The following is a 12,218-nucleotide window of genomic DNA, read 5'->3' on the forward strand; positions in this document are numbered from 1 at the left end:
TTATATTATAAAGACACATTCACATGTATGTATATTGAAGCATATTTACAATAGCAAAGACTTGGAAGCAACCCAAATGTCCATCAGTGATAGACTGGATAAAGAAAATGTGGCATATGTATGCCATGAAATACTGTGAAGCCATAAAAAAGGATGAGTTCATTTCCTTTGCAGGGACATGGATGAAGCTGGAAACCATCATCCTCAGCAAACTAACACAGGAGCAGAAAACCAAGCACCGGATGTTCTCACTCATAAGTAGGAGTCGAACAATGAGAACATGTAGACTTAGGGAGGGGAACATCTCACACTGGGGCCTGTCTGAGGGGGTGGGGGGGCAAAGGGAGGGAGAGCATTAGGACAAATACCTAAATGCATGTGGAGCTTAAAACTTAGATGATGGGTTGATAGGTACAGCAAACCACCATGACACATGTATACCTATGTAACAAACCTGTATTTTTTGTACATGTATCTCAGAACTTAAAGTAAAAAAAAAAATTCTTCAGTGTAAAAGCACATGGTTTTTAAGATTTAATATTTAACTCACTCTCCATTGATTAATAGTTTTTTTGTGATGATATCATGAGAACAGGCTTATGTTTTAGAGATCACTATAACCATAAAGATACATTTTTTAATGTAGTGCGTTTTATTTTTGCTTTCTCTGAGTTGTAGGGAGCTGAAATGCTAAATGTATTTATTGTAAAATAGAATTTGGGTCTAATTTAACCTTGTCCATGGCATTGATGTGGGTGGGAGTTGCATAGTGGCAGAGGGAAAGGAATATATATTGACCAGGATACTAAGAAGAGAATGAAATAACCGAGGTAAATGTATGATTAGTCATCTCCAGCTTAAAAAAAAATCAAATATATTACTACTAGGTCAAAGGATTTTGAAAGCTACTCATTTACAAGTTTTACTCAATACTATGATACTAAGTAATCATATGGTAATGATACTTGATCTCAAAACTCATTTGTTGTACCATATATTATGGTTTTGTGTCTATATCATATATTTTCCTACTTATGTGTTTAAATTCTATTTTGTTATGTCAATCTCTTTGATGTCACCTATTTTTCCATGTTCAATCAAATGCTAATTGCAGTCAAAAGCCAGTTTTAGCATAATTTACTCTCCATAAAGCAGACTTTAAATATCCACATAGCTAACACTTTGTTCTTTTTCCAGGTAACAAGATGCTCTAACTAAATATTTTTCTCCCTGTGTGTTCTCCAGGTTCACAGTGGAACAGGAAACTGATTTAAAAGATGTTTTGAAGGCTCTTGGAATAACTGAAATTTTCATCAAAGATGCAAATTTGACAGGCCTCTCTGGTAAGAGATAAACACAAATTTTTAAAAATGTTATTCCATAAGAGCTTTATTAAATGATGATATTAAATCCTCTATTTACTATGGAGTTCTGGGGTAAAATATAGTTACCACTTGCCAAATAAATCTAGCATGAAATACATTTAACCTCTACAAGCAAAACTATAGATATAGTCTTAACGTTAAGTTTATATTATCTGGTTCATATCATATCTTTGACAATAGATTATATTCTCCGGAAGACCTGTCTTAAACATCTTTGAATTCCCCATCCCATCTGACATAATAGATAGATGAATAGTAAAACAGATAATCAATAAATGTGTTGATTGACTATCTCAATATGTCCCATTGTAGTAAATCATGTAAGAAAGAAAGAAGGGAGGATAAATGAGTGACTGCTATGAGAGCTAGACCAAAGATCCTTTTTAAAAGAATAAAGAATACCCAGTGAGATGGTATAAACATGTTCTAATTCTTTAATAAAAAAATAAATAAACAGTGGGCTGGGCATAGTGGCTCATGCCTGTAATCCTAGTACTTTGGGAGGCTGAGGTGGGGGGAATCACCTGAGGTCAGGAGTTCGAGACCAACCTGGCCAACATAGTGAAACCCCATTTCTACTAAAAATACAAAAAATTAGCCACACATGGTGGTGGGTGCCTGTAATCCTAGCTACTCGGGAGGCTGAGGCAGGAGAATTGCTTGAACCCAGGAGGCAGAGGTTGCAGTGAGCCGAGATTGCGCCATTGTACTCCAGCCTGGGCAACAACAGCGAAACTCTGTCTCAAAAAATAGTAATGATAATAAATAAATAAATAAACAGTGGTTATAAAGAAGTAACTTCAAAGTATACCTGGCACATTGGGGTGTCTAGTAATTTATTTTAAATATCCCAAGAAAAAAATCCAATTGAATTATTTGATTCAAATACCCTATTTTTTTCAGAGTAAAAAAAATCACAAAATATTAGCCATGTTAAAGCATTTATAATTTGTAAAATACTTTTGGAAGTATTTTTAAGTAGCTAACCCCAAGAAATTTTCCATCAAAAAAAGGCAACAATGAATTTAAGACTGAGTAAATAAGTTATATAACGATTATTTTTATCATTTCCTTAGAAGAGAGAAAATAAAAATACAATCTGTTTTCTGATGAGATAAAGATAGATATATATTAAGATAAAAGAAACTCAACATGTAAGGCCTCTTTATATGCAAATTATTTAACCCAAATTTCCAAATAGCACTGAGATGATAGATTCCTTAGCAGTTCCTGTGTTAAAGGAGAGAATTTAGTTTTCTTAGCCTGAAGCAGCAGCCTATAGAGAATCAAGCTGAACAAACTATAGCTTCTAAACCTGGAGTGTGAGGGCCCATAGACTGAATTCAGAGAAGCTGATGCCCTCCAACCCTTGAAATTGCATATAAATGTGTGCACACAATGCATCTGCACATATACATGTAGGTGTGTGTCAGAGAGAAACAGTTTGGGGGGGTTGTATTAATAGCTTTCGAGAAATTCTCAATGTGTCTGTGATGAAAAAAAGCCTTTGTCCTCCCAGATTTAGGATTGAACGTGTTGTTTTCTAAACAGCACTCAGCTTCTAGCAATGAGTTGATACTAATGTATTTGGTACAACTTCTACCCCTCGTTCAGAGAGCTTACAGCCCTAAACACTAATAGAGCTTTTCCAAATGTCTACTATATAAATGTTCCTGTCCACATAAGAGGAATGAGCTTTCCCTGAGTAAATGTTTTCATGGCTTATATCCAAGTTCCTAGGGCTCTGAACTCTTCAGTGGGGTTATCAAGAATGTAGGACTGGTAGAGATTCAAAATATAATGTGGTATCTGTACCTGAGTCAGAAATATATTCATGGCTGAAGCTTAGCATAATTTGACATTGTCATTCTCTCTTCTTTAGGAATTGAGAGAAATCTGTCTTACCATACTGGCCAAATTCCAACTGGATAATTACATTGTACTTTCTTAACGTGGCTCTGTTTTCAGTTTGATTAGTAATTCCTCACTGTCTCACCCAAACATCTAGGAAGTTATTTCAAACAAATAGAATATCTGCTGCCTCTCAGTCCTGACGGAGTAGCACTGCAGTGGCAAATCAAATATTGTGGTCAGTGTAGCTTATAATTTCTAACATATTTGGAAGGTTTATAAGGTAATATTTAATTGCCTTTACAGAGACAGAGACAATAGACCATAAATATGCATTATGATAACAGACGGTTTAGAGATTGGAAATAACACTAGAATCTTCCAGAGAATTAATACATTCTATATGCAAAGTATCTGTTTGTTTGATCAAAACTTCCATGGGAATTGAATCCTTCTCTGTGTCCTACTCACAGTTGTATTCCTGGTACCTTGTGAAAAACTGACATGTAGTTGACACACAGTAAATGTTCACTGAAGGGTAAAAAAGATGAGGGGAAGAAGACAAGAGGTTTATTTGGCCCCACATTACATACAGTCTAAGGACTATTTGCCCCCTTAAACATAAGTAAAAAATCCTGGATTTGCCATTCTCAAATACCACCCCATTCAGGTTTTCAGGATCACTTGATAAAAGATCTAAAGCAAACTTCCCAGTCTTTCAGTGGGAATTCTTTGATTATTACATTATTAGTTTTGCCAGAGTCTAAGCAGCTCCAGTATGCCATCCACCCTAACCAATATATCCTTACATTCCCCATGCCATGCACACACACATTAATTTATAAATCATTCATTCAAAAATTATTGTTTTAATTATAAAACTTGCCCGTTTTTTTCCTCTAAATTCAATAGCATTTATCTCTTCATCATTTATTTGAGCACCATATGCTCTGCTTTGTAAGGTTGGTATCATTTTCATATGTCTAGTTTTTTCCTCTCCAAATAACATAACCTTGATGATTAATGTCTATAACTCTTCATAACCCCCATAAATACCCAGGAAAATTATTTGCATGCATTTTGTTTCTACTTTAATGAGAATCTCATGGTGTTTAGGATATATAAAGGCTTACCTCAATATATTACAGGTTTGGCTCTATACCACTGCACTAAAGTGAATATTCCAATAAAATGAGTCACATGAATTTTTTGTTTCCCAGTGCATATAAGAGTTATATTTACACTATACCATAGTCTATTAAAGGTACAAAGACATTATGTCTGAAAAAGTAAGCATATACCTTAATGTAAAAATACTTTATTGCTGAAAAATGCTAATGATCATCTGAGCCATCAGTGAGTCATAAGCTTTTTGTTGGTGGAGAATCTTGCCTTGATATTGATGGTTTCTAATAGACCAGGGTGGTGGTTGCTGAAGGATGGAGTGGCTGTGGCAATTTCTTAACATAAGACAACAATGAAGTTTGCTGCATCCATGTACTCTTCTTTCCATGAACAATTTCTCTGTATCATGCAATGCTGTTTACCCACAGTACAACTTCTTTCAAAATTGGAGTCAGTCCTTTCAAACCCTACCACTGCTTTATCAACTAAGTTTCTGTCATAGTTTAAGTCCTTTGTTGTCATTTCAACATTGTTCGCAGCATCTTCACCAGGAGTAGATCTCATCTCAAGAAACCACTTTCTTTGTTCATCCCTATGAAGCAACTCCTCATCCATTTAAATTTGATCATGAGATAGCAGCAATCTAGTCATATTTTCAGGGTTCACTTTTAATTCAAGTTCTCTTGCTGTTTCTACCACATCCACAGTTACTTCCTACAATGAAATTTTGAAACTGTCAGTTATAAAAGTCAGAATCAACTTCTTCCAGACCCCTGTTAATGTTGCTATTTTGATCTCCTTCCATGAAACATCAGTGTTTTTATTGGCATCTAGAATGCTGAATTCTTACCAGAAGATTTTGGATCTGGGCAAAGAGGCCAGGAATTCTTCCTAACATCTGCAATGCCCAGGAGAGCTCCTCCACAACAAAGGATTATCCAGCCAAAACTGTCAATGGTGAAAAGGCTGAGAAATCCTATACTGGAGAAAGCATGTGGAAACAGAGAAGAAAAAAAATTAAAAGACAGAATGGGAACATATTAGGTCAAAAGACAGAGGAGTCAAGCATATGAAATGGCTAAAAAAAAAAAAAAGAAAAAGAAGAGAAATGAAAAAATATAGAACAATATATGTATGTATATAGGCTTTTAAATGGCTAGAAAATATTTGAACAATATCTTAGAAAGTGATAACGGCAGTTGCCTCTGGAACACGGGACAGAGGCTTTAGATGAAAGAGGAGTTTTCATTTCATATACTGCTCTGTAGTGTTTGGAATTTTACCTTGTATATGTATTGCTTTTTAAATTAAAATTGTTACTTAAAAATTAGAAAAAACTTTTAAAAAATACCATTAATAGGCCAGGCGCAGTGACTCATGCCTGTAATTCCAGCACTTTAAGAGGCCTACACAGGACAGTCCAGGAGTTCAAAACCACCCTGGGTAACATAATGAGACCTTGTTTCTTATTTAAGAAAAGGTCATTAATAATAGAATTAATTAGCAAATTTGAAATCACCCAGAGAATAATTCAGTACTATCGTTATATTGTTACTTTCTTAAATTATGTGATAAAATTGTATCTTTCTTCAAAAATAGCATACGTGATTTAGCAGTGGGGAAAAATAAAACCTGCTTTGCTTTCTCTTGCTTCTGGAAAAACGGAGTGACTTGAGATCTTTTGCTAAGACCTCTCAAGTCCACTCTTTCATTTTTTATTCCATGGCATCCACTCTTATTTGAGACTCTCATTACTGCTGTTGTAGACTATTTCAATAGCCTTCTAAACAGTTTCCAATCTCTCTCCAATCTAATCTATTTTATCTGCCACTGCCAAGATTAATCGCCTTAAAAACTTACTCTTAGATCATTCCAGTTCCTGTTCAAAGCTGGCCTTCAGTCGGCTGTGCCCCATCCGCTGCTCAGCAGGGCATGGAGACCAGGCTTCACTCTGGTTGATTCCATATACACAACTCCTGCCCAGCCAAACTAAATACTCACTCTGTGTCTCACCTGTCCCCAGCTCTCTGCCTTTGTGAAGTCTCTTCCACAAGGAAAATCTCCTGCACTGAACCTCAGCTTTAATATCCCCAATTTCATCAAGGCATCATGACTACACCAACCAGAAGTAATCGTTCCTTCTTAAATTCCTGATACCTTGTGCCTTTCTTTATGGCACATATCTCTTTTTATCTCATATTATTGTTATTTATGTGTCTAATATTCCCTGCCAGAATTTAAACCCTCCAAGATTGATTCTTACACATGTTTCCTATAGTGCCCAGCACTGTGCTTTCTGCTCAGGACCTACTGAATGAAGAAATGAATAAAATGAGATGCTCAATATTTATTACATTTATTTTTTATTTCAATTTGATATCCATTGCTTTTGTTGGTAAATTCCATTAACATAAAACACAGTAAAGGCTCATACAATAAACATGGATTATAGAAAGCGCTGAGAATCATTTTCTTCTCAGGCTCTATTTAAAATGCTCATCTACTTGCAGCGAGGATCCTGTTATAGAGAAGGTCTATTTTTGTAATGGAAATGGATGACTGTCAGCATTTGGATTAATAGATAATCCTCTTGGAAGGTGTAAGGGGAAGGAGAAAGAGAGTACTAAATCCTTCAGCATCAAGTACAAGCTTTAATAAAGGAGCCAATAAAATAAAGGAATTAAGAAGACACAACAAAAGCCATATTCAGGTCAGACTCAAGTGCTGTTGATTTATGCTGGACCTACTCTTACCCCCTGCCCTTGTTTGTTCTCTTTCTCCTTGCACCTGTAAACTACAAGGCTCTATTTCTCTCATTGCCATAATTCCAATTCTTCTACTTTCTTGCCTGGATTATTGCAACAGCTAACAAAGTTCATCTTCCTGCCCCCAGCTGTTTGCTTATCTGATTCACCTTGCACAGCAGCTGCCACAGCTATCTTCTAAAATCAAAGCATTCTGTCCCATTACTTCTGGACAAATCCAGGCTCTCTAGCATCATCGTCAAAGCTCTTAAAATTATGTCCTCTCCTACTCCCCAACCTCCTCATAGCTCAGGCTCCAGCTGGACCTTCAAGAAATCCCCACTGGGGATGTAAAGTTTCTCTCACTTTACAAATGGAATCTTCTGCTTGGAATGTCCATCTTGCTTTCTCTGACTTTTCACTCTTACTAATTGTTTAAGAGCAAGCTGAAAGGTCGATACATCAGAGACGTTTGACCTGACATTCCTCTTCCTTCCTAAATGGTTTACTTTTCCTTATGTGGAATCTGGTAGCACTTTGCACACACCTCTGTTAGCAAGTTTCATTTTCTCCTAGACTGTTTGTTTACGTACTTGTCTCTGAGCTCAGAGCTATTCAAAAGCATAGACATCTTTCTGTCCCCAGAACACAGAAGAGAATTTGTGGTGGGGGACAGGGTAGATACCGAGTGGGTGAGTGCTGTGAGTAAATTTCACTGTACCCCACCTGGCTACAAGCATGGGGACTTCTCTCATACTTCCTGCCCTCCCCACTGCAGCCACACAGCCCCTTCTTTGGGTCCTTAAACATGCCCAGTTTGTATCTGCCTCTGCACTAGCTTTTCCTTCCATCTGAAATACTCTCCCTTTATTTCTTCCAGTGGCTGGCTCCTTTGTATTCCTTGATTCTCAGCTAAGATTTGCCCTCTGAGACCCACCTTTCTGAATAGCCTGTGTCAAATAGCTCCTCTTCACTGCCCCAGTCACTAACCAACATATCACCTTATCTTGTTAGCTTAGTTATACTTACTATACCCTGAAATTGTAGTCATTTATTGATTCGCTTTTTTATTGTTCTTTTATTTGATGTCTGCTTTCCTCTCATTAGGAAGGAACTATTTAGTTCATCATAGTATACCTGGTGCATCTGGCTCATAGTAGGTGCTCAGCACATGAATGAATGAATGAATGAATGAACCGATAAATGAATGTTTGCTGGTTTTGTAAAAAATCTATACAGAAAAGCAAACAAAGAAACATTATTCCTATCGTAAGAGAACTCAAATTCTAGGAACTTTTATAAATTTCATGGGTGGGGCTGAAGCTAAAAATATTTTGGCAACTAAAGCACAGAGACACTTTTGGTATGCTAGGGTTCTGTTATAATACTCTCGTCATTTTGTTATTTTAAGCATGCCGTTCATGACGCAGAAATCTATTTAAATTGGCTGAATTTAGGAACAGTGCCACAGAGGAAGTAGTGGCCTACACTTGCATGATGGCTATCCTGCAAGCATGATGTTAATCTCAGATACTTAGAGCCTTTGGTGCCCTGCACAATACCTCATATGTAGTGGGTACTGAAGAAATGTTTACTAAGTGACTGAATGAATGCCTTTGTAGTCTTGCCCTGCTTTTTTCAGAAGAGCTTGAATTATTGCCCAGTTTTTCTCTGGGGGAACCTAGGGTTTACTGGCCCTGTTCCCATCTCATCCATTGTAAAAATCCTGGCCTCATGCTGCCTGGAGGAAAGTAGGACCAGTCATTTGGCAGCACTGTCTGCTGTGGCCAGAAGGAAAAGGCTGCTTGGTGCCAGCAGATTTAAAAACAAAAAACTATTTGCCTTTGCTTGATTGATTGAGAGAATAGCTAACTTTTCTCTAACCAACAAGACAAGCTCATCAGTGTAAATCTCCTTAATACCCCTTTGCATTCTGATTCAATTTATCAAATATCTGAGTGCATACCTGGTACCCGGCAGTGTGCAAGGTGTTGTGGATGAGATAAGTAGAACAGGCAAAGTCCAGGCCTTGAAGAGTGTATGGCCTAGCAGGAAAGATGGTCTTGATTGTCTACTGCATGACATCGCCTGTTTCTCTGCATGACCTGATCTACTTCTAAGATTTTGTGGCTGCAGACACATGCTTGCTTAGACCACTTTATGGTTATATTTTATTTTAATGAGACTGCTTGAAGTTTGTCTCAAGAAAAAAAGGCTCATTTTCTTTTTTTTTCCCCTTAGTACCTGTGATGTGATTTCTTTTTCTTTTTTTTTCTTTTTTTTCTTTTTTGTAAGATGGAGTCTCACTCTGTCACTCAGGCTGGAGTGCAGTGGCACAATCTTGGCTCACTGCAACCTCTGCCTCCTGGGTTCAAGCAATTCTCTGGCCTTAGCCTCCTGAGTAGCTGCTATTACAGGTGCATGCCACCACACCAGGCTAATTCTTGTACTTTTAGTAGAGACGGGGTTTCACCATGTGGGCCAGGCTGCTCTTGAACTCCTAACCTCAAGTGATCTGCCTGCCTCAGCCTCCCAAAGTGCTGGGATTACAGGTGTGAGCCACTATGCCCGGCCTTCTTATTTGTCCATTTTCTTCTACTTATGTATCCAATGGGATGGTGTTTTTCTGAAGGCTGATTGTCTTAAGGTCTCATTTACAGGTGTAGACATTTGCTATCCCTCATGTAGCAGTTAATCATGATATGGGAATCCAAACGTTGCATTCAATCTTTGCTGTCTTTGAAATAAATACAATAGCACTAGTCTGCTGGATCCCATTCTCCTTACTCTTTTACTCAATCAGATTTTGAAGTCTTTTAGCACGTATGTGGCCTTTGCACTTTTTCCCTCTCTGCTGCTGTTGTCAATTTTCTTGGAACATCTACTTTAGATTATTGTCTTATGTTTTATTTATTACAAGAATAAACTTAAAAAGAATTTGTTTTTGAGACAGGGTCTCACCCTGTGTCCAGGCTGGAATGCAGTGGTGCGATCGTGGCTCACTGCAACCTCAACCTTCTTGAGCTCAGGTGATCCTCCCACCTCAGCCTCCTGAGTAGCTGGGACTACCACGCCCAGCTAGTTTTTGTAATTTTTTGTACAGATGGGGTTTTGCCATGTTGCCCAAGCTGGTATCCGACTCCTGGGCTCAAGCGATCAGCCCCAAGTGATCGGCCTGCCTTGGCCTCCCGTAGTGCTGGGACTACAGGCATGAGCCACCATGCCCGGCCTATTACAAGAATAAACTTTATAGCCATAATTATGAACAGAGTTGTGGTCATAGTGCACATCAGATGACACTGAAAGACTTTATATACCCAAAGTCTTATAATATGAAATAGTTAACCACTTTCGTTCAACAATTACTGAAATCTTGTCTATGACAGTATACTGGGTTAAAGACTGGAAAATTGAACATTACCAGGAAACTCCCTCTACTAGGGTTAGCTCATTCTTTAGGCCCTACTATATGCCAGAAGACAAGGTTACTAAGAAAAATGACACAATCCTTGCCTTAAGGAAGTAGACTGTCCAGGAAGAGGGAAGCATCAGTGCAAATATGACATATTAGAAAGGCTTCAATAGAATTAGTTTCTGGGTTCAATAGGAGAGTGATCAGATCTACTTTAGTGATTTAGGAATTAGAGGAGAGCAGAAAAAGCCTCACAGAGCTAGATGCTGAGCTTCTAAACTAGATTAGGTGTCTTACTATACAACAAAAGTTGAGGGAGGTTCTAGGGAAACAAAGATACAGAAATGACAAAGCGTGCTATGTTGAGGCTGTTTCAGTTCATATAATTTGAAGCACAGCATATGGGGCAAAGAATGCTAATGGAAGGAAGCAAAGGCAGCCTGATGGAGGTCCTTATAGTTTATACTGAGCAGGTATGGAGGTTTGCAATATACTGAAGGTGAGGTGACAGGGAGAGCAAGCAGGAGAGGGGATAAAATGTTTTAAGTGGAGTAGTGGCATAATTTGATTTGTATTTTGATAAGATCATCCCGGAGGAAGCTTTAAGGTGAACTAGAGGCAGTCAGGAGAGCATTTCTCTACTGCTGAGTCATGACACACTGTAACATCCATTGAAACTCATTCAAAAAGATGATTTGTATATGTTGCTGAGTTTAATTTTCTGATTTCTAAGGAATTTTATCTTCATGCTAATAGGTGAGCTTGGTCTGTGATTTTCTTTCTTATATTGTTGTTTTTTTTTCAATTTTTACAGCAAAGTAAAATATTCACAGATGAGTTTGATAGCTTTTATTCTCTTTCTAATGTCTAGAATGGTTTTACAACAGGCAATCCTATCTGTTCCTTGAAGATTTGGTTAAAATCACCTAGAAAACCATCTAGGCTTGGAGTCTTTAATTTCGAGGATGGAGAAAGTTTTTGTATACTGATTCAATTACTTTAATGGTTACTGGATTATTCAAATATTCTATTTTTTTTCCTTGACTCAATTTTATTTTTATTTATTTATTTATTTATTTTTATTTTTTGAGACAGAGTCTTGCCACTGTCGCCCAGGCTCGAGTGCAGTGGCCGGATCTCGGCTCACTGCAAGCTCTGCCTCCTGGGTGCATGCCATTCTCCTGCCTCAGCCTCCCGAATAGCTGGGACTACAGGCGCCCACCACCACACCCGGCTAATTTTTTTTGTATTTTTAGTAGAGACGGGGTTTCACCGTGTTAGCCAGGGTGGTCCCGATCTCCTGACCTTGTGATGTGCCCGCCTCGGCCTCCCAAAGTGCTGGGATTACAGGCGTGAGCCACCGTGCCCGGCCCAATTTTATAATTTACACATTTCTATAAAATAGTCTAGCTCATGGTAAATCTCTTCATTTTCAAAATTATTCGCATAAAAAAGAACAAATACTTTTTTAGGATAGATGGAAATATTTTGGTTTTTTGTTTGTTTGTTTGTTTGTTTTTGAGATGGAGTTTCACTCTTGTCACCCAGACTGGAGTGCAATGGCATGTTCTCGGCTCACCGCAACCTCTGCCACTCGGGTTCAAGAGATTCTCCTGTCTCAGCCTCCCTAGCAGCTGGGATCACAGGCACACGCCATCACACCTGGCTAATTTTTTGTATTTTTAGTAGAGACGGGGTTTC

General features: G+C 38.0%; 1 protein-coding gene across 3 annotated transcripts in view; it reads left to right on the forward strand.

Annotated features, from left to right (window-relative positions):
• SERPINI1 (serpin family I member 1) overlaps positions 1 to 12,218 on the forward strand; it is an 88,931-nt gene that overhangs the window by 69,373 nt on the left and 7,340 nt on the right. For all 3 annotated transcript variants that reach the window (XM_019024814.4, XM_019024815.3, XM_004037971.5), the window contains exon 6: positions 1,246 to 1,343. In XM_019024814.4, the coding sequence (XP_018880359.3) occupies positions 1,246 to 1,343 (98 nt within the window). The remainder of the gene's footprint in view (positions 1 to 1,245; positions 1,344 to 12,218) is intronic.

This window comes from Gorilla gorilla, chromosome 2, assembly GCF_029281585.2.
Source record: "Gorilla gorilla gorilla isolate KB3781 chromosome 2, NHGRI_mGorGor1-v2.1_pri, whole genome shotgun sequence".
In the NCBI taxonomy this organism is placed as follows: domain Eukaryota; kingdom Metazoa; phylum Chordata; class Mammalia; order Primates; family Hominidae; genus Gorilla; species Gorilla gorilla.